This window comes from Anas platyrhynchos, chromosome 11, assembly GCF_047663525.1.
Source record: "Anas platyrhynchos isolate ZD024472 breed Pekin duck chromosome 11, IASCAAS_PekinDuck_T2T, whole genome shotgun sequence".
Taxonomy (NCBI): Eukaryota; Metazoa; Chordata; class Aves; order Anseriformes; family Anatidae; genus Anas; species Anas platyrhynchos.
Window position 1 is genome coordinate 7,704,765 of NC_092597.1, and position 26,306 is coordinate 7,731,070.

The 26,306-nt window shown below is 34.6% G+C and overlaps 2 protein-coding genes across 4 annotated transcripts in view; one reads left to right on the top strand and one right to left on the bottom strand.

Moving 5' to 3' along the window:
* Positions 1–3,432, top strand: part of LIPC (lipase C, hepatic type) — a 71,924-nt gene extending 68,492 nt beyond the window's left edge. For both annotated transcript variants that reach the window (XM_013104950.5, XM_005025440.6), the window contains exons 9-10: positions 395–613; positions 2,302–3,432. In XM_013104950.5, the coding sequence (XP_012960404.1) occupies positions 395–613; positions 2,302–2,404 (322 nt within the window). In that variant the 3' untranslated portion in view covers positions 2,405–3,432. The remainder of the gene's footprint in view (positions 1–394; positions 614–2,301) is intronic.
* Positions 3,433–6,280: 2,848 nt separating this feature from the next.
* ADAM10 (ADAM metallopeptidase domain 10) overlaps positions 6,281–26,306 on the bottom strand; it is a 49,332-nt gene continuing 29,306 nt past the window's right edge. For both annotated transcript variants that reach the window (XM_072043326.1, XM_027467123.3), the window contains exons 5-16: positions 22,718–22,821; positions 21,173–21,322; positions 19,883–19,975; positions 19,066–19,249; positions 16,751–16,914; positions 14,995–15,178; positions 13,922–14,072; positions 11,458–11,641; positions 10,336–10,444; positions 9,824–10,044; positions 8,991–9,117; positions 6,281–8,538 (exon numbers count right to left, since the gene is read on the bottom strand). In XM_072043326.1, coding sequence (XP_071899427.1) covers positions 8,444–8,538; positions 8,991–9,117; positions 9,824–10,044; positions 10,336–10,444; positions 11,458–11,641; positions 13,922–14,072; positions 14,995–15,178; positions 16,751–16,914; positions 19,066–19,249; positions 19,883–19,975; positions 21,173–21,322; positions 22,718–22,821 — 1,766 coding nt within the window. In that variant the 3' untranslated portion in view covers positions 6,281–8,443. The remainder of the gene's footprint in view (positions 8,539–8,990; positions 9,118–9,823; positions 10,045–10,335; positions 10,445–11,457; positions 11,642–13,921; positions 14,073–14,994; positions 15,179–16,750; positions 16,915–19,065; positions 19,250–19,882; positions 19,976–21,172; positions 21,323–22,717; positions 22,822–26,306) is intronic.

A 26,306-nucleotide genomic window follows, 5' to 3' on the forward strand; every position in this document is an offset into this window, starting at 1 on the left:
ATCAATTAAAACATAAATAGGCAACTGTAATTAAGGTAAAGAATTTTGGATATTTCTCATGATGGAGATATTATCTGCATTGACAAATGAACAGGCAACAGTGTGGGCCAGCCTTTGCTCTAGCAGACAGAAGGTATAAAAAAGTACTATTGTGGAATACATTTTGTCTTGCCACTGGTGCTTCACCCCTTGTCCAAGCTTCTCTTACTTTGTCTTTTTATTCTTTTAACAAGTTGCCAAATTTCACCACTAGAGGAAGAGTATGCTAGAGACAGTAATGTTACTCCTGGAGAAGGGAGTTCTTTCTTTGATTTCAAAGAGAATAGATTTTTTTTTTTAAATCCATAATATCAATAATAATTGAGATAGCATTATTCTTTTTTGTTTACTGCAGTCTTGAAGGAATTAATGGGAATAAAACCTACTCTTTTCTCATCACACTGGACACTGATATTGGTGAACTAATAATGATCAAATTCAAATGGGAAGGAACTGCAGTTTGGGAAAATATCTGGGACACAGTTCAAACCATAATACCATGGAGAAAAGGCACCCGCCGACCAGGACTTATAGTGAAGACAATACGAGTGAAAGCAGGGGAAACACAGCAGAAGTAAGTGTAATGAAAACATCGTTTTTCATTCTGTAATAAAGCAGACATTTGGCAATCTAGCTATCCTAGTTCAAATACATTCATCTGAGCCCCCACACTCAAATCTATTAGGAGTTTTTCCACACACCACCTCTGACATTTTCTTTTTTTTTTTTTTTTTTAATTTTATTGTCTCAGATTACACTGCATTATTTTAAGTGACTTATAAGAATTTCTTTGATCCAAGGTAAAAAAAATTAATAGCGGAAAACATTATGAATTTAAACTGAATTTAAGGCATGAAAACTTGGGCGACAATTTTATTTGTTCTTAGGAACAGAGGATAGAGGAGTTAGCAAACAGATACAAGGAAGAACTCAAGTTCTGCACTGCAATTTTTCTACACAATTGTTAATAATATTTGATCATCATATCCTATCCATAAATTGCTATCTCACTCCAGAAGGACATGAAATTTCAAAGAAACAAGATACAACAGAAGATAAATAATGATTTCAACACTAAGGCCATGCAAATTCAAATTCCTACTTGCAAAGTATGACAAATCTCAGTTATTTGCCTTTCAATATATACTTTTTTAAATATTCTGAAGGCAAAGTAAACTGGTAGTTTCCTGCCCTGCCCCAGTTGCTTTGGAACTGTATCCACAAATTTGAGTGTGGTAGTACTCTCTACATACTGCAGTGCCATTAACACTTATGAAACTGCTTTTTCAGAGACATTTCAGTCAGAAGACAGAATAATAAAATTAATAATGATTCCTACTGCTTTAATCATTTGAGAATTTTTAACAGCGTTTTAATTAAGGTGAATGAGAAAACTACATCTTACCTTGTAAGTGTGGCTCAGCCTCAGATGGTGGCCTTTCCCTGGTGCAGTACCTTTCTTACCAGCACCAGTTAAAACTACTGCAGACTTTCTGTGGAACAGTACTTATTGGCAGGGCTACATCTCCTTGATGCTGACAAAAAAGACAAATTAGACAGTTTAAAGAGATTTTTATAAGGTAATCCATGTGTGTTGGGGTGGGAGGAAGGGCAGTAGAGGGATCATATTTTCTTAGTCTTTTTCCTCTCTGTAAATGTATTTTGTAGGTATTTTCTTCCTCCTAACTCAGTACTTCACACATCTCTGCCATAAAAAGTAATTGTTTCTCTAACATCTCTTGCTGTTTTTAAAGTGATGATCCCAAATCAGTACCAACATAGCTGCCAAATGAAATTAAACATACTACACAGTACAAATTAGAGAGCTGTATGAAAACAGATTTTTTACCTTGATAAAAGTATGAAAGCTGTGAAAGGGTCATGTCAGACATACTCACTTTTTTAACCAAGAAACTCCACTCCAATAGTACTGTGTCAATAACATAGAACAAGCCAATTACTACTGATGTACCACTTAAGAAATTCTGGAAAAAGGTTAATTGATATGGGGAGTTCAGGCGGTATCTTCAGGAACCTAATGCTATTTAGAAGCTTTTTTGCTGTAAGCAGAGGCAGGAGTTTTTGTCAAGATTTTAATGGGCATTGCTTAAACAATGTTTCTTTCTGTGCAATCTGGGATGTCATGTGAAAGCAAACAAAGGATAAATACAGTAAAAGTCAAAGTATTTAGAGAGCACACTTCTATACATATAGTATCCCTAGAAAATAATATTATACTTACATTCTGCATTTTCTTTCTAGAATGACATTTTGTTCTCAAAGTATTGAAAACGTTCACCTTTATCCAGCCCAAGAGAAAACATTTGTGAGATGTGAAGATCGCTTTCGGAGACAAGAAAAGTGAGCAAGAACAAAAAGAAACTACTTACCAAAACATACTCAAAATACCACACATCTAGTAAGATATTTTAAAAACACACAGCCATGTGAAGCATAAATTTAAATACCCTGATAGTTTCAGGGATGATGAAGAAAACGCAAAAACGTAGACGTTGTGATAGAGTAACTGAAATGCACTTTGTTCATCTGCTAGACTACTCTCAGTGATCGATGAGCAATTTCATTAACAGCAACTGTCAACTTTAAATTCTTTAAAACTTTGTAAGAATGTCTGCTCGTTAGAAATACAAAGGTTACTATTTGAAAGAAACATCTTTGAAAAAAGGAGTTTTAATTTCCAATTAAATGCTTTGAAACATTAATAGTGACTACTATCAATTAAATCTTTCCTAAATTATTTCTGGAAAAGGTGAAGTTAAGTAATAGTAAACATACTCCCGAGTAGATAACGTTATCAAAGATTTTGAACTTCTAACTTTATAGCCTTCATAAACTAGAAAACATCTCAATGCATAGAAAGCTTGAGCTATCCATTATAACTTGATGACAAGCAAAATAACTATAACACCTAGAAAAGATGTCCTATTGGAAAATGCTTTGCTGTTTAACCATTTTAGAGTACTAATTAAAATTACTAGTAATTTAATGATGCTTAGTGTACTGCACACAATTGTAGCACAACTAAGTTTTTAACTTTTGAATTAAAATCATATTGTTCATGTAATGCCTGAGATTTTTAGATTTTAAATCACTGTATAGCAGATTTTAGCATGATTTGGAACTGTATTAATAAATTATAATGGTCAAAACTTTATCAAATATCTTCAGTGTATGTACATTTAAAAAAATCAAATATACAAAATTCCATTGTTTCCTATGTCAGAATATAACTACATGAAGAAACACTATCATCTCAGATTACTCATGGTTTATACTTCATACAATAGCATTAATAAATATGTACATCAAAGTATTTCATTTGTCACTTTATAATGGTAAGCACAAGATTAATTAAAATTATGTTTATGACTATTCTGAATGTAATTTATTTTAAATATTCTCTAAGTAGGAAAAAAATGTAAAATAGCCATAAGACCTGGAGCAAAGCATATTTTCCATACCAAGATACGTAGGAAAATACACCTTACCAGGATTAAAATGATTGATTTGAAAAGGATGACAAATGGGAGAGTTGATCTGAACTGGCAATCCTGCAAGCATGAACCATCATCAGATGGTGAATGCAGGCAACTTTGCCAGTCATCTAGAATACTAAACTTCCAACTTTTAAATGCCATTTTCAATGGCTAGCTTCTATTTAAATAAACAGGAATACTGAAAACAGAAAGAGAAGGACTGATCAAATACAATGTAAACTGAAGCATACTTTACACACGATAATGGCTGTGCTTCCAGACGTGTAAAATTCAGAGGCTGATTTGATATTAGAAAATGGACACCTGAATAGCATCTTGACTATGAGAAATCCTTCTAGATTTAGGTACAAATTCCATGTAAAGAAAATCTTTAGATCTTCAAAGCAAGCTTTGTGCTTTCACAGATTTTGCTCAAAAAAGTGCTTCATTAACACCAGCATATTTCAGCTATGTCAAAAATAGATTTTTTAAGCAAGGAATTCTGTGCTTTGTTATACTCCAATTATCTAATAATAGCTTTGTTAGAGATTTGTTTTGTTCCTTAACGTAAACACAGAACATATTACAGTCACTTTATTCAAAATCATAGTAAAATAAACGAGAAAGTCACATTACTGAAGAGGGAAATTTCAGTACAAGTATTCCTGAACCAGCCATATAAGCATTAGACTTGTTTTTAGATGGTTATAGCTACTATGAAGAACAAAATAAAAAATAATTAAAAAAAACAAACACCGCCAACAAGAAACAAACCAAAACCAGCCTTGGACAGAGTTAATTTCTAGAGACCCAGTGACAGCACTTTGAGGTGAATGAAGTTAAGATGGACTCTGTCCTGAAGACAATAAAAAAAGCAAATTTCAGTGTGGTCACTTCCATGCGCAGCTGAAGGCAATTTGATTTTCCAAGAGCAGAGCAGTAAAGCACAATGAAAAATAAGATGGGGGTGTGTTGGGGGTATGGTGTGAAGTGTGTCCAGATACCTCAAATTATGCCTCTCCTTAGATCTTTTGCAGAATTCAATTTTCTGGGGAAAAACATTTTTCTAGTTCAATTGCAACATGCCAGTATAATCCTCAGATAACACACTTTAAAAACTCCTCTAAAGTAAAACAAAAATTAGGAGAATATTCAATATTTAAACTCTTGCTGATACAAATAAATTTATTCTGAAGTCTTTAGGTCTTTTTTTTTTTTTTAGAAATTGTATGTCCAAATAAATCCTGTCCCAAAGTTTTTGATAACCATTACACTAATTTCTAATATAAAATTGACATTAAGCCTATGTTGCAGCATACTTATAGTCTTACATATCCAGAACATAATATCAAGGTCATACTTCTGATTCCAAGTGGTTACAGTGGTGTCTCACTTTGTGCTCACTGGAATTACCCTGTATCACTCCAGAAACTGAACTGAGACCCTGAAAGCCATCAGAGGCCTATCTCTGTCAGCACAAGCACAGCTTAGAATGACAAAGAATGCTGTGCTTTTAGTCACCTCTGTGTAATAACCAGCATCCAATATTCTGAAGTAAATCTGTGTGTTGTTTTTTTTTGTTTGTTTTGTTTTTTTCCCCCTGAAAGCAATACTGGAACATTTAATTAAAAGGCAAACTATTTCATTGACTTGTAGTCTTCACAGTTCAAATAAAGTTTCATTGTTCAAGAGGAGTTTGTGATGTGCTTCTCACATTCATACAATTCTGACTATACGTGCTTCAACAAACAGAGATGTTTCATGAATAAAACATTAAGAAATATGATTAAGTGAATAGTTATAACTAGGAACTATTAGGTCAAATATTAAACAACTACTTATGTTCTCATTGGTTTCCTCAAACACATTTAAAGAAATACACATATTTTGTATTCTACATGCACAGGCATTATTTGTATCCCTCTGGCTTGAAACCCAAGGTAGAACTTTAAATACAACCACAATCAAATCTATTGGGTATCTATGATACTGATATACAGAAGGGATTTGCTCGAAGTGATTCTTTTAATACCTTTTGCCCTAACATTGCTATTTAGCTAAAAGGGGAAACACTTCTATTAAAAAGTCATGGGGAAAACAAGTACTGTAAGGAAGGAACTCTGAATATGCTTTGATTAAATCAAAGCATATGCTGCCCAGTTCGGGAAACAGATGTCTAAGCAGGCTATTCTTAACAAACAGCTCTAAGAATGAAAGACTGCTTTTAAAATCCAAATTCTGTCAGCTCATCTTATCACTTAAATCAATGATACAATACAAAAGAAAAAACACAGACCCAGCTTGGCAGTTTTAAAACACCTTGCAGATTTCATCCTTCAAATAGTCTGAATTGTGTGTTCAAAACACTGTAGGTATGTCAGTTGGGGTATTCAACTTCAAAAATAAAGTTATTTCACAAAGTATCGTTCACTAGCTATGGTGACAGGCTTGAATACCCCAAGAGTCATGTGTTCCCATTTTAAAGATGAGAATAAAGCTTTATTTCTGTGATAATAGAAGTAATTTAAAGACATTCTAAGGGCTTTTCCTTAAAAAGTTTACACAATAATATTTACTTTTGCATTTAACTTTACAATTTGTAAACAGAGATGCACTTTGGAATTACACAAGTAGCGCAATGACTTCTCATTGCAACTGCCCCTTTACAGTGAAAGACAAAAAAATAGAATCTGTATATTCCTTTTTGCTTTCAGGGTTCAAAAAGTAAATGGATCTTCAGAAGATGATTTCATCAAGTCTATTTATTAATGCATTTCAAGTTTCAAAAAACCTTACATATCTTTGCACAATACTTTTTTTTTTTTTGCAATTTTAGTAAAAATTTCCAAAGTGAACAAAAAAGATACTGTATAAAACACAGTGGACATGAAATTGACAGTAGTATTCCATTGCCTTGAACTTTTTTTTTGATTTACCACATCTTGACTTGCAGTGGAGAGTTCAGTGCACATTTCTCTTTTCAGAAAACATTTAACTTAGACTCAAAATAAAACAGGGCAGCACTTCTCTGCCAAAACCCTACCACAGGATAACATTACAGGCAAAAAATTTACATGTTAAAGTCTACCACGCTCAAGAAGTTACTAAGAACTCTTGCTGAAGAAAAGTCACCATTTTAGAAATGCAAACCCACTTCCAATCTTTGCACAGTCTTAAAACAAATGTATTTAAAATGATTTAAAAGCAACTACATACATTTCTAACTAGTTAAGATCATTTAGAATTATTTATATAGTCTATTGGACTGGGGTATCATGTACAAAATTTGTCTCTAAACCATGTACAAAAAGCTGTATTTTGAAAAAGTCACCACATACTGTACAAGTTTACAAGGAAGAGATCCCATTATATTCAGTAATATTTTTGGCCTTGCTGGCTTGCGTCACATTATGAGAATGATTGTGTAAACCTTATACTCTTAAGAAACAAAACAAAAACAAAAAACAAACAAAGGAAGCCTGTCCAACCCTTAGTAAATTTTCTCCTAAGCAAAGCCAGGAAAATTATAGCCATTTGCGCCTCTAATTAGCTGGGTGCTTTTGGAAAACAAGCAATAAATATATCACGAGCTTAAACATTTTGTTTGTAATGCCCCCTTTCATCTCCTGCATAGCAGTAAGCACCTTAAGACATCTTTTGTTTTCACTTTTTAAAAAAAGCCAATTATTTTACATTCGTAACAAGAACTTTGGAATGGGACATTGTGCTGTTGAACTTCACTACCGTTATAAAATATTTCTGAGAAAGTTGGTAGTCCTAACTACAATTTAAACTCTGCCACAATAGCTGGGCAAATCACTACTTTAGTGGTTATCAGTCAACAGTATCATGCTGAAAAGTTATCCAAATATCTGATAAATTAAAAAAGAAAATAGACTACAGCTTTTCTTTCTTTCCACATCCCTTGGAATCATGAACTTAATTATCATACTGCAAGAATAGCTGAAGATCCCAAATGAACTGGTTGCAAATTTTAAAACAAGTTGAATAACAGGCAGAATTTTCTACTAAAGCATGGAAATATTACATCTAACTATTCATTATTTAACTGAATAATCAGACAAATTAAAAACATTTATGCTGAGCTACAAGAAATCATTTATATAAAACAATTTGGAAACATTCTGGCATTAGCAAAGTTTGCACACCTGCTATATATCTCTTAAAGATCATTCAATCTTGTATGCTATCACTTAGCAGCTGTTTGATAAAAGATGAAATGAGTGCTTGAAACAACTTCGATCATGATAAAAAGTTTGATTCAAAATTGCTGTGTAAAGCATCACAGGATCCTTGACCATTACACACATCATCCTCTGTTATCCTGAGTATGTCAATTAAACAGTAATTTCTTCATTAATAGCGGAAAAGTTTTATAATACAAAGAAACATCCATATTGCAATTCTCTTGTTTACAATTGCACACAAGTACGGGTGTACGTAAGAAATACATGTCTGCATATAACAATGTATATACATTGGCAAGTAATGTCTCCAATGTTGAGGTGGTCTAGCTTCCTAGCCTTGTCTGGCAGTTGAAAAATATATATTTTTTTTCAATTCTTGAATAGAAGTTTTACTACAGCCATATTTGCCTGCAAGTGAAGAAAATGCAGCAATGAAGAGCACAGAAGGGGGAAAGAACCATGATGCTCTAGGACTTTGTGCCACTAAATTAAAAGTATGCAAGAAAAACACTTTTCTTCTTTTTGAGCCGGAAGATTTACTCATCAAAAATTAACCATTTCCACTTGCTTTGAGGGCATATCATGCCTTTTCTTCAATTTCTCAGAGTTTGACTGGGGACAATGACTTATTTAAGGTTTTTCTTTGGAGTGAGTTTTCCCATTGTAGGCACTAGGAAGAACCAAGGCAAAAAGCTGCAGTCAGTGTCTCATATGTCCCATCTGATAACTCTCTCGGGGCCTTTGCCGCTGTGGTGGCTGAGTGGTTTGTGGTGGTCTCCTCCTTTTTAAAGTGCCTGTTTCAAAGAAAGGCACGTTATTAAAACAAATACAAAGGAAGAAACGATCTCCAAAAAAGTTGCCCTGGCCACAGAGGTTAGATATAGCCACTTTTCTGAAAAGCTTCAGATTTAGACCTGCAAGGTTTTAAATATATGATCAAACGCATGGAATATTTACAGAATGCATTCTGTTATCTCAATAGTAGTTCCTTTAACAGTAAAATTCTTACAAAAGGTAGCATGATATAAGAAATGCAAGGAACTCAGAGTGGGAAAACCTTTTCAATGCTTTCCTTTGAAATGTATTATAGGAAAATAAGGCAAGAGTTACATTTTTATGAATTCATGCCAGGAGTACAATTCCATTTCGAGTTTCATAGTGCCGGGCAATGAAGTGTAGGTTGGGACACCAGACATTTCCCCTTCAGAATAAAACAGTTGAGTTGATAAAACATTTCTCTGCTTACCTGGAAGTGGTTTATGAGGAGGCAACTTTGGATTACTGCTTGGAGTATGAACACTGCATATCTTAATGAAACCAGCCATTAACATGATCAGGGCAATTCCCATAAGCAATACTGCCCACCAATGAGCCTAAAAACATTTAAAAAATGTTTTTTTTTGTATGAAGGAAAGGCATGCATGCACATGAGACATGAATCATTAAATACGGCTCTCCTTTGCCTTTAAAAAGTCATCAAAAAGCACCGAAACATCACCTAAAAGAGCCTTACATTTTAAAGAAAAGAAGTTGTCAAAGCCCTTACACACCAAAAAACCACCTTAAGATTCATTCTATCATCAGAAGAGTATCTCTCAGAACATACTTGCACTACGGCAGAGCGATATAAGCCTAAAACAATAGTTTATATAACATCGACCTGGCAGCTATATGTTTCTTTATAGCTCCTCCACCCAATCCATTACTAGAAAAATGAACTATCAGAAATGCTAGAGGTCAATACACTCGGTTCCTTAAAACAATGCAGAATATTCAAATATGAAGCGTTAAAATGTGAAAATACAATGAGTTAAAAAATATGAACATCAACACAAAAACATTGTGGTTTGAATAGATGTATTAAGATAAAATATCTACTCAAGACACTTGTTTTCATTCCCTCCATCTGTTAAACAATTTGCTGCACTCAAGGTGCTTATAGAAAATACCAGTGAAAACAAGGACTGTTTATACTCTGAAGAATACTGAAGTACTGCACATATATAGTAATACTTATCAGCTGTGAACACTGATTAGCAAGAACATTTTATATTAGACTGGTAAGACAAAAATACTTACCACAATCCATTCTGCAATATTTTCATATAGCTCTGGATTAAATATCGCTTTCTTTAATCTAGCTAGAGGGCCATCAGCATCTACTAGCCGACATCTCATAAACACATCGCAGTAGCCTTTGAAATCATTACAAGGAGATCCAGGTTGCAAAGTAATGGTTTTACGACCAAAATGTTTCTCCCACCGGTTAGAACCTGTACTTGCACAAGTACTCGGGTCCACTGCAAAGTGAATACAAATCAGATTAGTTCAAAACATTTAAAAACGTATGTGCATGAATACCCTAGTGTTCAATTGTTCAAAATATTTACTTCTGAAAAATTTCAAGTTATTCTGTAAAACAAAATAGATTATTTCCTACAAAATACAAAGCAATGTCTACCTGAAAATAAGTATGAACCAAAACAATAGTATGATCTCAGCCTAATGATAACTACAAAAAAAATCCTGTCAGAAAATTCCTCAGATACCTATTGCTATATTCATACTTATACAATCCAGACAAATCTTACTTTTTCTCATGCAGCAGACATGACACAGTTCTCTATCGTCCTTGCCATCTGAACTAGCACACGTACATTCCTCCAAGCCATACTTCTCACAGATAGAGCCAGCACATTGCTGTTTGAGACAAAAGCAAGAGAACACAAGAAATCAATTTCACTTTTAAGCAAACTGACATTAGGAAAGATATTAATTTTTAATAGCTGAAAGCATAATTGCAGAGATGCTAAAAAAAAAAAAACAGCTTGAATTTCTTCTGAAGTTTTTATAACAAAAATGATTGTAACTATCCAATTTCAATGCTTAGGCTTACTTGAGAATTTTTAAAGGTGGTTTAACTTTTTTTTTTCTTTAACACTATCTTCTTTTAGGGTGCTCTGCAAAAGCTTCATGGCACTGGAATGCACTGCAGTTCACATTCAAACATGATTACTCAAAACCGTGATTCATAAAACAAATCAAGAGCATGTCTTCAAAAATACTTTCCCTCAGAAAATAAGAATAAAAAATTTATGGCAAGAAATATTGTGTATTCAATTACTGTGGTATGACTCTTCAAATAAACTCAAATTAAAAAATCAGTTTATTTACAAACTTGTTTCAAAATCAAGTAACTCTATACAACCAATTCCTCTATCTTCACAATGACTCTTAAGTTTATAATAGATTTTTAGCTAATTATTTCATTTAAAAGTGAATTTTGAAAAATGAAGAGTTAGAGCAACAGTAGTTACAGTTCTTTAAAAGGATGACTTTTGCTTGTTTCTCCTTTCAAGTAAGCGTAGATCAACTTACAAAATATTTCCCATCTATTTTTAATAGTAACTGCCATGGACTGTATAACCCAGGAAACTAATGGCAGTTCACAGTAATTCCATATCCCTGCACGTGTGTTACATGCACATGGCAGGGAGGGAAGAGCTGCTTGACAGTAGCTGCTGCTTAATATTTGTTGTACTTTCACAGTTATCTTGACGGAAATCTATAAATAAAACGTTCCTATTAAAAGAAGATTTTTCTTACATTGTTCTCCATTAAATATTGAAACGGTATCACTGCAAGGCACAATGTTTAGCGCCTTGCAATAAACAACTGCAGTTACATATAATTGTAAACAAACAAAAACATACCCCATTTAGGCAAACTTGTGTACGTCTGTTGCAATCCGTGAAATTTGGTTTGGGCTCAGAGGCTGGACAGAGAGCACTTACACCATTACACATTCCTTCTCTCGCACAGTCAGAATCATTTCGACACTTATCAGTCTTTAGTTTGAAAGTGCAGTGTGCAGTACAGCAGGGACCTTGACTAGGGCTAGAAACAAACAAAATATGAATATAAAGAAAAAGTGAACTTTTATGAAGAAATATTCATCTTGAAACCTTCTCAGAGTAATTTATGATTTGTGCCAAGTAAAAGGTAAATTGAAAAATATTTTCCTGCCCTTGAGGTTTCTGCGCAGAATACCAACTTCTCAGTTCATGGCAGTAATCAAACTGTTTGCAACATATAAGAAAAACAGTACAAATGCATCTTAATTTAAGATATACAGAAAATGACAGCATCTCAAATCTTGTGTATACAAAATGTTAAATTAGCAAGTGAACAAAATTAGTTCAGGAATAACTGATGAGTTTGACAGTATCGGTTTCATTACAATCAATAAGCCAAGATTTAGTTGTCACTGATGTAACAATCACAATTTTTTTTTTCCTACTTTCTGCAGAAATACCACTTACACTGTTTAAATAAATGAGAAAAGGTAAGGAGACAGGTCAGAAGAGCTTATATCAGAAATCAGAGGTAGCTTACAAAGATTTTGTGAAGGAAAGACTTTTTGAAGAAGCCACATAGCTTAGGCTTCCCCAAAACTTTTTGGCACTGACATGAAGGAATGTGAGGGTCTTGTAGCAAGGCCTACCAGCATATCATCCTACTCTACCTGATGCAACCACAGGAAAACCATTTCTTTCTGAAGTTATATTCAAGTACGTGTTATTACAAGTAGCACAAGAGTGAGGGTTATAACACATATATAACTACTTGACTAAAGCAAAGCCTCCTGGGTTCTCATTTCATATTATTCTATAACTCAACACCACTAACAATGCACTTCCTGGCCTTCAGTGGACATTGGAAGATCGTGCAGACTTTATGGAGGTCATGATCTCTATTTTAAAACTATGGTATGCCATAAAAATCACTAATTCCACACAGAAAAGACTTCAAGATACACAACACTACTAGACAGCTACTATCATTTTCCTAAAGTATATAATATTTTGACATGCAATTTACGTGACCCATTCTTACATCTGGATTTTATTTCAGAAGTCTTTGGAAACATCTTTGAACCACAAAGTTTTCTATCTCAAATAAAACTGGAAAAAGGAAATTCTAAAAAAAAAAAAAAAAAACCAAAAAAAACCAGCAACTAATATTTAAGACTTTCAGCAGGGCTTAAAGCTAGACTATAGTCAGCTGAACACAAGATTTTTAGAAGACAGAAAAGGTGGCAGCAACACTTGGTATACTCAGAAGCAGGCAGCTCCTCACTCACCCTATGCGCAATATAAAAGAAAATCTTTCAAACCAATGATAAATCAATGTAAGGCTTTCCTCCTTCCCCAGGAGAAATGACAAGAATTGGCAAGGTGAAAAAAAGGCATACAAAATTATTGTGACCACAAATTGTCCTACCACATCTACAGCATCAAATACGTTTTCATAGCAGATGCAACTTCTGCTTCCACTCATGGGACGACAAAGGTAATATTTTAAGGCAGGAAAGATTAATTAGAACACAACTCTGCATGTTGTATTAAAAACTTGAGCTGTTTTAGATTTCAATTGTAACTTTCTCTTCATCTTTGGCTAAACAGATGTTATATTTTATGTCTGTCTCTGGAGGGGAAGAAAAGCTCATGGGTGAAAAAATCCACTTAAGTTTTTAGATGAGGTAAAAACTTAACATCTGTGTTAAGTTATGTAACCAAAAGATAGTAGTTGACTTGTACTTCACCTTCACCATAGCATCAACGTCTTATAATCTTTAGAAGTTGCTCTTAGAAATCAGTGTGTAGAACATTGCAAAGATACTAGGTGACTTAAAAACATAGTTTCATCTATAGAACAAGCATAAAAAGAGAAAAACATTTGGTCATGTGTAGCCTTAAATCATCTTCCAGTTAGGCAACATTGTAGAAATGGTACTAGGAAGGATCCAACTTCAGATTATCCTTCCATTTATTATTTGAGCAATTAATGTTTTCTTGAACCTGTCTTAAAAATAACATCCTAGTCATTTTTTTCTGAACCATGCAGCTTTTGCAAAGACTTTTGTGCAACACATTTCAGACAAAGATGACCAAGTTTCAACACACGTGTCTGTGCTTAGTATTAGGATATATTAGCATAGATACCATTCAGTGTCATGTAAGTTTATAAAAACACTAGCAAACAGTCATTTGACTACCAAGGGAAAGCAAGTTACAATTAGCACCAAGAATTGTATACCATACTTGTGCTGATCAACTTCTCACTCGCTTGATGAGGTATTTTAAATAAAAGTACTACAACAGAAATGTACAATACCTGCAGGATTTGCCTGGTTTTAACTTGCATTTCTTATCTTCTGATTGGTTTGCATCATAACAGCATTCATCTTTACACTGGTCGCTGTATCCACAATCACACTGTTCTCCTTGTTCCACCAGTCCATTACCACAGATTGGCTGACCAGACTCTGAAAAATGCCAGTACATTTTGTATGAAGCAGTACAAAGAATATGAAAATAAGAAAATACTGACTTGCAACAGCACCCAACTAGGTACTACTGAAAATATCTGCTCAAGCTGAACTTTGTGCAGACTACGACTCAAGTAAGTCAACTTGCACTGCTTGTTCACCACCCAGTTTAGTCATTCCTACAGTTCATACAATTTAAGCTTCTGAGTAAAAGGTTTCTGCTGATAACAATGGGAGTTTCTTGCGTAGATAGGAAGCCCAGAGTGATAATAGGATGAGGCTGAAAGGCACTTCTGGAGGTTGTATAGTCCAATTTTCACTCAGAGAAGGGTCAACTACAGCAGGTTGCCCAGGGCTTAGTCCAGATGTGTTTTGAGCATCTCCACGGATGAACAGGTTCCACAGCCTTCTGGGCAACCTGCTCCAGTGTTCAACCACCCTCCCAGTAAAAAGAAAAGAAAGCAAACATACGCAAAAACCCAAGCCATCACATATAAATAGGACTTCCTGTGTTTTAATTTGTGCCTCTTTCCTCTTGTCCTTTCATTGGATACTACTGAGCAGAGTCTGGATCAGTTTTCTTTACTCCCTCCCACCAAGAATTTATACAGCTAGACACAAGCCACCCCATTCCCAGCCTTCTCTTCTCCAGCCTGAAATCTCAGCTCTCTCAGTGTCTTCTCACGTCATATGCTACTACCCCTTAATCGTATCTGTGGTCCTTTGCTGGACTTGCTCCAGTACATCCATGTGTTTCCTGTACATTGGAGCTCAGAACTTGACACAAAACTACAGATCTCAAACTCAATTCTTTATTTACAGAATCCTTCAGTAATTAAAAAAAAAAAAAAAAAGATTTCTAATTAAGCGTATTATTAACAACTTTGCTGTTCTGCTTTCAGGATGGCTAAATACATACCAACAAAGCAATTATTTCTCTTTTTCTCAAGAACTTGGCTGATATTTCGAATACTACAGATAGAGAACTTGTTGTTGTTAAGTTTGTCCCCAGATGTAGCTCTTGCATACATGATAAAATTTCCATTTTCTTTCTGTCCCAAGTTCTTGGATTCTCCTGGAGTGCACTCCATTCCAGAATCATGCTGCAAAATTAAAAAAATATTTATATAGCAACAGCTTCTCCAATTTCTTGCTTGTTCTACATGTGAACAAGGTACTTGATTTGCTAACTTTATGAAACTTTAATTCTCACTGTCTTAATCATAGAACACCATCTTATACCTTAAATCTTTTCAGATCATAAAAAGGAAACAGAAAAAGGTTTTACTGACAATAGCAACAAGCATATATTTTTTCAAGTTTTAGCTTATTTGAATTCTTGGGAATATATACCCCATATGCATGTCCCAGAATGAAAACAGACCTGAAAAAAAGCTTGATATAAGAATGGCTTTATAGTCAGAAAAGAGTGCACTACTATGAGGAAGAAAAACTGGAGGAGTCAACTGAAACAGCAGTCCTTTTTGCTTGCTTTCAGGAAGGGGCAAAGAGAACTTTAGATTAGGGAAGAAATTGGTTTCTGTCCTCCAGTGACAAGCTTAATATTCAGTGTGACGTACTGCAAGCTAGCATACTAGCCATTAGACTGAAAAATAAATTGCGCAGAGGACCCCTGATGAAGTTCTGATGTATCCAACTTTCCAGAAATGTAACCTATGTCTCTAAAAGTAGTAGGTAAATGTTAAAACTAAAAAGATACTTATGAGACCTGTGTAACTTACAGTTTAGTAGAACCAAATGTGTACTTTCCTATATTTCCTGCAATGAAATGGTTCTTTTAATTTCACTGTAAATTGCATCTTACAAACTAATCCAAAAGATGCTTCACTCAGTAGGACTAACTTTTTCAGTTTCACGTGCTTGTATTTTCAATTATACTCGGAAAGCTTGTTCCTATTGTTCCCACTCAAAGCGGCTGTATTAGGGATGTTCTCAAGGTACATGAAGTAAGGATACATACGCAAGCACCAGTTTCTGAACAACTCATTATTTCTGTTGTATCTTGATACCATTTTACTTCTAAGAGTAGAAAGCCTATATACTTAAGTTAAAAACAAAAAACCAGCCCCCTTCCCCCTCCAACAAAAAAGCCCTCCACTTTGTTCTCGAGTCCAGCAAAATCACAAAAGCCTTTTGGTTTTGGTTTGTCACAAACAAATCATATCCCTAAATGAGGGGAGAATTTTGCTCTAAAATGCCACCGTGGGTATCTTAATCCCCTTCATTTATTTTTTGTAATTCTGTAAGTAAAAGTAATTGAACAAAAAAGGGCAGTTCCATCTTTTCTCATTGAATAAAGTGTCATTTTAATCAATTTTGCATTGATTCTTCCTCCACTCTAGCATAAACCAAAATACATTTAAAAGATGTGTGCAACCCTAGTCTTCAATAAAAAAAAACGTGAAAGTTTCAGGGAATAATAATACAGTTTATTTATAAGACATTGAACTAGTAGAAGTAAACAATTCACAAAAACCAACTGGTGCAACAATGTTGTAAAATACTCACAGAAGGCCTTACTTCAGCAACCTTTTTTTTTTTTACGATCATGTTTTCCTTACTTACATGTATAAATAGCAAAAACTCCATTCACAAATCATACCAACCATGCATTTCAAAATTATTGAAAGTAACAGCTCAATAGTAATACTCACAGGTGAGCCAAAGTTATGTCCAACCTCATGAGCAAAAGTGATGTGAGAAACCTTGGGAGGAACATGAGAGCCATAGTTCTGAACAGTGATTATTCCAGTGTTCAAAGATTTCTTCTTACCATCAGAATACAGTTTGCTCTTTTCACATATTCCCCCAGAGCTCCCTGCATTTAAACCAAAGCATAACAGTCACTTAAACACTGCGTACTTTTCATCTGTCAGTTAAAACAAGAAACAACTCACTACTGCATTGGATCCTTACAGACCAGGGCTCCTTTTGGGTAATTAATACTAACCCAACTTTGGAAGTAGATTAAGTTTATCCACGCTATTGCTCTCAGCACTGAATGAATACATTCACACAAGAAATTAGCTATTTTAGAATAGCTATTAAAACAGACCTATTTTGGGCTTTCACTGCATGCAGAGGCCTTGATTTTCTGATACCCACAGTACAGGATTAGCAGCGTGCAACACCCAATACAGGTGTTCTCAGTCTACATACCAATTGGATTTCACTGAGTAAAAAACAAAAAACAAACAACAAACCCACGAACAGTACAATCACAGAAAATGATCTATCACAGCAAGAACAGTTATAAAAAATGCCTAAGATTAGCTATTTAGCCTTGTCAGCAGAAGTGACTCATTCTTCCACCATACAATTTAAAGCTGAAAATGGTTTTGATGTGTGGGTTATCCAGATCCTTATTTAGAAGGTCAATAATCAAGTACATCACACTTACTGTTTGAAAAAGTTGTGAAATTATGACTTTAATTTCACCAAAATTTTTTGTAACTGAGGTTTGTACTGAGCCACTAAGAACATCCTAAAATTCAGCTATTCTACTACTGACAGAACTGGTATCAAAAAAATAACAACAACATTCTATAAAGGCCTTTCCTTATTTTCTGGAGTTAAATTTTATTTTAATGAAATATCCCATTTAACCTTTGTCAGTATGTGCATTAAGGATGCAAATAAATTAAAGCAATTTCACTTTTGCCAATCAAATTCCTTTTTTGGAAAGAGGGTTTATGGAAAAATTCACTCCAATTCATTCTGTGTACTAGGCTAGACATCACAGGCTCAGTTTCTTATTTACATGGGTCATCTGTGCATTACATGTATGCTTCCTATGATTTTTCCACAGTCACTAAAATTAGTTCACACAAGTCATCTTAATATACCTACTCCACTCCAAATATTCTACTAACACTTGAGTATTTTACTCTCCTAAAATGAAAGGCAGACTGTTTCCCCACATATCTCCAGTGCTCTTTAGCTGATGTGCTTCAGGGGAAAATACAGCAGTAGATAAAGGGAGGTTATAATTTATATCTAAATTTCATGAAGGGCTTAATTTTTTTTTTCCACAAACTCTGTTTAGACTTTTAACTCTGTTAAAGCTCTTCATAATGTTCTCATAGAAGTATCAGGGCTCATGCAGTCTCAGAGTTCTCTTATTTCTTCCATCAAGTGACTGCCATGTAATCAAGGATTAAGCTGTAGTATGAATTTAGACTGATCGTTCCGAATTTGATTTTGATTTCTGTGAAGTTTCCACAACTTTGAATTCACACTGAATCATAATTATTTACTTGAATTTAAAGATTAACAACTAACTATTAAATATACCGTTTTATAAAACTAATACATCCATGACAAACATTTCAAGATCCTGCACACATGGAAACCATTACTTGGTCTAGTTTTTATTCATTTTTTTTATTTATTTTTACAACATAACTCAAAATACATGACTAGATTGAAACTAATGAGAAGCAGATCAAGAACAGTTACACAGTTGTTCTGGTATCTCCCAGAACAAAATCTCACCGGTTTTACTTCTGTATAAAAATAAAGCAAATAGCTTCCAACACGACCTAGAAAAACTAAGGATTCTGCAGTGTTATTCTACCACAAAATGCAAGCTACATAGTTTTGAGCTCTGTTTGTATATAGCAGAAATACTTCTTTCTCTTCTGTTAATTTACTCATACCTGTCATAAATAAAAAGCCATCCAATATCACCTTTGTCCACAAAAAGAAATATGCCTTTTCTTATTGTTGAGATACTGCTCATCAGAAAGACAGCATGACTAATTGAAGTGAGATACGATACTCTGTTCCTATTACAACAAAAATCAAAGAACATCCAGACAAAATTGTGAGAAGTCAGCTAGAGACTGGCTTCAGCTGTGAGACTTTGTCTACTTGCTGTCAACTTAAAGGACAGTTTCTACTTTTCTTCTTTGTATGTACCTACAATACTTTCTTAATGTCGTAGTCCTGAAGGTTTGGATACAGTTACCTGAAGGGGCTCCAACCCAAGCCAGACCAAGGACTCCATCATCAAAATCACGGTCTGTAAACACATAGGCCAAGCAATAATCATCATGATTCTGTTCTGAGTTCAGTTCCAGAAACTTTTCCACACCAATGTTAGGAAATCGGAAGGGATTTGAAGGGTCCTTCTCATCTACAGTTGTGTTAATCTAAAAGTAAATTAAAACAAACTGTTACAAGTGATTCATTTTCACTGGACTTGTAAATGCCAGCTAAGGTGCTTGCTATTGTCAATACCTTATTATGTTAATAGTTAAAGATGCTGCTAAAGATTTACAGGCCATGACATATTACAACCCCAATATTTCAAAAAACATGTTCTAAAAATAAAGAATTGCACTTGTGTAATATATCCTCACTACTTTAATCACTCCTTTTTTTTTTTTTTCCTTATCGTCAGCATTCATAGGTTTATATTTATCCTCTTAAATCATCACTTTTAGAAGGAAGTTTTACCTAAATAACAGTTACCTATTTTAAAGTCCTTGAAGAGCAATACAGTATTATACTGGAGGACTGGAGCCAGTGCTAGTGAAACCTAAGTTGATTCTTCTAAGAGTTGACTACAACTTAATAACAACATAGCATGCCTTTGACAATACAGACTAAAAACAAATCAAATAAAGGGGGTAAGGAACCATTTGCAAAAGAGACACTCATGTTACATACTTACTATCAGTAAATAGTAATGCTAAGCAGCCCTGGAAACATAATAGGTCTTTTGAACAAATAGCACTTCCAAGCAAAAAGGTGAAGCTACAAGCATTGCCAGCACAACTTACTCTTATTCGTTTCACCATAAAGCTGATGTTACGGATTCCTGAGAAATCTGTTGACTGGTAAATTGTGTCAATTGCTTTAACATGGCTGGATATCTGTCAAAAACCAAAAAAGTACCCACAGTTCAAAGATCTATGCACTATGCCCAACTAATCTTAAATAACAACTGCACAGTCTATAGTTTTACATAAAAAATATTGTGCCATATAACTCTAACAGGCCTTCTTAAGCAAATGCTAATGGCAAGTACTGGAAATAAATCAATTCATAACCCTAGTATTTACATTGCTAACATGCCAGGTAAAAGTAAAATCTTTTGCAGTCAAGTTAACTTTCTTTTACATATTTATATTAACTAGAAATTCAGATACCTATTTGCAATACTCATTCAATATAGTACTGCAGTTAAAATTTAATTTGAAGCTTTGTATTAAAAAATACTTTTTAGAGCATTATTATTTCATTTCTGTTAGAAAATAAGTGTGAAAAAAAATCATTTACCTTTTCCAAGAGCATAAAAATGCTAACTCACTGAACTCCTGATTTTGGAAGGTGACTTCAGAGCTTTGGAAAATGTTTCTCAACTGAACTGCATACATATAGTGCAATGAACAAACAGTGTAAATCAGATTTATTAGCATGCTAAATGTGCTACTTATATTTTCAGTCACAAATGGTCAGCAACAAATGTTTTCCAGGTAACGGTATGCTGACAAATGAAAAGAGCAGGTTCCTGCTCTAAGGAACCTGCTTTGGCAGGGGGGTTGGACTCAATGATCTTTTGAGGTCCCTTCCAACCCCTTCAATTCTGTGATTCTGTGAAAAGCATCTGCCTTAAGTTACCGCTGCTTTTCTGACCTTCCACTATAGCAGACTCTAGAGGTATGGAAAACTCTGTGTTATGAACTCACAGTAATTTGTGTCAGAATTTCAAATGGAAGACTAAAGGGGTGTTAACAGAAAGGCTGGGTAGGTTGTTAAACAGAACAAAAGTCTTCAGGAAGCATGTGTCTGAGTAAGAACTGAGAGGAGAAAAACCAAACAAGTCTTACTCAGAAGTGTTCAACAAACTACAGCCATGATTATTAGCTAAAGGAAGCATAAATGCCCAGGACCTTTTTAATGGTTTATCGCATCCTTTTAGTGAAATAGGAAAAGCTGCTTCAATAATGTTCACTGTAACAAATGGAGCAATGCATTCTAAGCTAAATAAACAATAATATACCCAATTGAATTAAATCTATCAGAAATGAAGTAAAAGCAGATTATTTAAATAGAGGGCTTGGAAATACCTGTGCAATTACTGCTTCCCTTGTTCCATAGTGCTTATAGAAGAGATGATCAGTCTGAATATACAGCTGACAAGTGTTTTTTTCAGCCTGAGTGGCACGCTTTTTTCTTAAAAGCTGTGGACCATTGCTGTTAGGTTCTTCAAAAGGCTTCTGTATATACACAAGAAACAAATATATTAGTTTTACATGTCTACATACTGAACTAGATTATCTAAAAATAGCAATAGATTTTTCTAAACACACTCAAATAATATAAACAGATTCTCATTATTTTTTTAGACCTATAAAGTTTCATGAAACTTGTATTAAACTAAGTCTATTATAGCCAGTCTTCAAGTATGCCATCTATTTTTAATGATACCTCAGCCAAATCTTTGGTGCATTTTATGTTTTTATTACAAAAGGCAATCAATGTGAAATAGATTTTTTTCATCCATGCAATCTTTGGAATTTTTCTTCCTCATAATCCTTTTCAAAAATGAACAGCTTGTAGGTTAAAAAACAGTGCTGTGGAATTTAAATGCATCCTCTCTAACACAGGTTACTTCATCCTGTGATTACCTCAGTCAGCTACCTCAGCAAACAGGGATACTTAAGCACTTCAGCATAGAACAAAAGGTACACCAAACATTAAGTTAAAATAATGCTCATTATTTACAGCAGTATCTGCTAATAGTTTTGCACTATGACATTCATTGGTTGATAGCGCACACACTCTTCATAAAATTTTTGGGGAAAGTTTGTTATCAGTACCAACAATGAGCTGAGTAATACTGTGGATAATCTCTGAAGTTACAACATAAATATGGTAAGCTGCTGATGCTATTTTATTAGCTGTAGTGTGTCTTTTTGTTGGCATATACTTAACACCACAAAATGATGCCAAAAGTTCATAACAGACTTAAAACTAAGATGAACTCAATTTGGAAAGTGCTGAAAAATATCTGATGTCATGACAAGTGGTGCAACCCTGAAGACAAAAAAAAAAAAAAGGCAGGAATCTGAACAGATAATCAAGTCCCTACCATAGACCACTTACCTCCTCTCAGAGGCAATTTGTAGTATGCCCTTCCATCTTTCAACATTGCTAGTAAGACCCTCGCACTCATATTGGCTTCATTTACCAGAAAGCACTCAGATATTACACGAGTGTCACGCTAACAGATTGTGAAAATCTGACAGTTACTGCTTTTCAAGGACCAATATACTACTTAAATACCAAGGGAACTTGAAATTCTTCCTTCTCCACTGCAATAAAATATATTCCTTATCTCAAGCTTACTTAAAAATTCATCTGAAGTTCTGTCTAAAAATTTGAGACCATGTAGGATTCATCAAGACTATGAGCTAGCGTATCTATGCTGTAGAAGCAATGAAAAAAAAATAGAAAAAATATTTTAAGAAATAACTAGCAATAATTTAGGTTATTGTCTCTCACAAAGTAGAGAGATGATTGACCAAAAGTGAAAAAGAAAACAGACAAGAAACAGGCAGTTATTACACTAATTTCTAATCAACAAAATGCATTATATCTTGGTTTTATACCTCTGTTGTTGGTTCTTCTATACCAGTCATCTGGTACTTCTGCATTCTTTCAAATACCGAATGATCTGCACAACCTCCTTGTGGTCCATATTTATGAGGATATTCTAAAAAGAGGAAAGCCAGGCTGAGGTTTCAAATTCAAATGTGTAAACGTCAATTCTGTATTAAAAATAGCTTTATCTCTGCAACTTTCTCAGTTTGTGTCCAATACTGCTCATGTAGTTTTTGAAGGCAGCATTCTCAGATTCAAGCAGCTGTCTTTCCACTCACCATTTCTACTAAGATACATTCTTAGTTTAACATGCCAAAATTGCAATGACTGCTTCTTAAAGTTTTCTTACAACTAGCAAAAGAAATTAGGAAGTGAGCAACATATAATGTAAGAAGGAGAGTTGTTATCTAGGCATCTTTACAGTTTATCTTGAACTAATAGCAACATTAAAAAAACCTGAACTCCCAGTGACAATTTGAGATCAATTACATCAAAGACAACTTGGATAAGAGATAGCTTGGATGTTTGTTAAACTAAAACTACAAAATCTTGCAAACATTCTTATAGAATTCTATTATTTTAATTAATTCATCTTCCACAATTTTTTGTGTTGTTAGTGGCATGTTAACTGCCAATGCATTAGAACTGAAATTCCAATGATCCTTGGTTTCACACTCAACTCTACTACTCTCAAACTCTTATCAGTTTGTTAACCATTTTGTTGACAAGGTGAATGCATGATATCCATTTTGTAAAGTAAATGGCACAGGTTTCCATTTTGGAAAGTAAACAACAGTAACAGAGAAGACTGTGTGCATGTAAATGTGTTAAAAATGACAGAATTAGAGATTACAAAAAGTTAAAACAGGCAAACTAAAATGAGGCTGAAAAGAAACATTTTCATCACTGCTTTACTATAGCTTGCTGTTTAAATTTTAATAGCAAAACAGTAGTATTATCTGGGTACACATCAAAGTTAAATATGCTGGAAATTTAAACCAGCTCACTGAGAAGATTTTACAACTGGCTACTTACCCAGGGCAATTCTTTCAGTACTTGCCAATGCAGACCTCATCGCACACGTTAATGTGCTTCAGAAACACACAGTTGGGTTTATCTACTTTGAATGTTAGTACCTACTGAAGATCTGTAAGCACGCTGTGCTTGCAGAAACTCCTTCCAGAGGTGAGAACTGCCAAAGGGAAGAGGTTTTGCCCCTTCAGTTTCTCTACAAACTGGAACCTGTCATAAATTGGTGCCCCAGTAACAAATAGAGGAAAGATTATGGGATGGTGATCCACATATGCTAATACAGAGGCAGTTTCTGTAGGGCAAACTCTTTACCATCAGCACAACAGGGTGCAGGTTTTATCAGAAACGCATAAACTTCACCAAGATGCCTTGTTTTTGTTGTTGTTGTAAGTGTAAAGATCTAAAATCAGAGAGTAAATAGAATCAGAGAATTGTTAAGGCTGGAAAAGACCTCCAAGGGCATCTGGTCCAACCATCCCCCTACCACCAGTATCCCCCACTAAACCATTCCTAAGCACCAGGTCCAACCTTTCCTTGAACACCTCCAGGGACGGTGACTCCACCACTTTCCTGGGCAACCTATTCCAATGCCTAAACTCTCTGAGAAGAAATTCCTCGTGATTTCCATCCTGAACCTCCCCTCATGCAACTTGAGGCCGTTCCCTCTGGTCCTATCACTAGTTATCTGTGAGAAAAGGCCGACCCCCACCTCACCACAACCTCCTTTCGGGAAGATAGGACAGGCTTGGAGCAGTATAACTCAAAAGCCTAAGAGCTGGATCTTGAGAAGTTGATCTCCACATTATAGGTATTTCTGGGGATTTTGTTATGAAGTTTGCTATGAAGATTTTGCTAGGCTGGTTCTGTGGAGTCAAACCCCACTAGCCATTACAGCACAGTACACGCACCGTTATGTATTCTGGTTCAGCTTCATCTGAAAGTTGCCTTTAATTATCTTTGCTTCTCAGTCTGTTTCCTGCATTCATACTATATGATATTGCTAAGCTCTTTCAATATACAAGCCCAACTTGTTTCAGATGTTCTCCCTACATCATCAAGCTCTGAATTTCAAATTTCAATAATTAAAAGCTGGGGAAAATTAAATAGCAATAGGAATTAAAATATTGTATCCTTGGCATGCAGCCTTGGAGCTCCGAAAAGAAGCATTCCATATGAGTTTATGGTTCAAAATACCAACTAACAGTACAACAACATCCAACTGAAACAATGATAAGCTTAAAAGGACAAATAAATCAACAATTAAAGTAGCACTCCAACCTTCCTTCTTCCCAACTATGTATATTTACAAATGTTTAAATAAGCCATGTGTTTGTTTTGTTTTGTTTTTATAACTAGTTTGGCTAATTTAAACATAGTTAACATCATTTTTTTCAAATTTGATCCTTTACTAGCTACAAAATATTTTACTGTGATTGTAAACTTTGCATAGTAGGGAAGAACCTCTTAATAATCAAGCTTCGCTGCAAATAAAATCTCAGCTAAAGAGTAATTGAAAGCTTACAATTGCATGCAAACAGTTACTCATTATCTCACTAGCAAATTAATTTTATCTATTATAACAATATCCAAGTACAGTATTGTACTTCAAAGTGTATTTTAAGTCTGAACTTTATAGAAGCTACTCTAACATGAAAAAACATCACTTTCTTCAGTCAACTTTCTTTTTTCTTTTTGACTACTGTTTGCCAATGAGATTGTTAGCAAAATCTTGATTTTGCACAGAAGATAATTTGTTTGGATTCTACTAAGGATTCTGGTTTAAATTAAAATAAAATAAAAAAAATAATAATCCTCAGAGGTAACTCTAGAAAGTGTGCATTAATTAGTATTTTGAAAAAAATGATCCTACACTTATGAAAGAACTAGTATTGTCCTTTTCACTATGTCACACAAGTGTCCGTGAGTTGTAGTTATTAAAACCAGGTAACTTTATTTAATGATTTTCTGTATATTTATTTCCCATATTTCAATTTTTATCACACAAATACCATTTTTGAATGGTTGTCTCATCACATTCCTCCCAATATGGCTAGCCCTAGCACAGTGCCAGAGGAATGAAGAGACCAAAATGCTCATATTACAAGCCACTTCATCCCTTCACCAATTTGATAAACAAGCTGGTGTAATACTGGCTTTGCTACAACCAAGACTGAACAAACAGCACTGCCCAGTCACTACCTTCTGCACTTTGTGGTACCCTGGCTACCATCACTATACTAAAATTATTAAGAGCAAAGAACTATAGATACAACTCTTCCCTTCTCCCTTTCCATTGTAGAACAATTCTACTTTCTTTAATCTGTGATTCTCATTGCCTGCTTTCACATCACTATTTATCCCTGTGACAAAGGCATGTTACACAAGGCAGGAGTTAGAAGCTAATGGGCAATACTGTCTCACCTTCAGCACACTTCAGCTGCGCAAAGCCACCATAGCTTCAAAGCAATTGCAAGTGGCAACTGCAGGAATCTGCAGAAAGTAACTGGAAACATGACTGCACAGCATATTTTGCACCAGCACAAAACACCATTTTATGTTATCCGC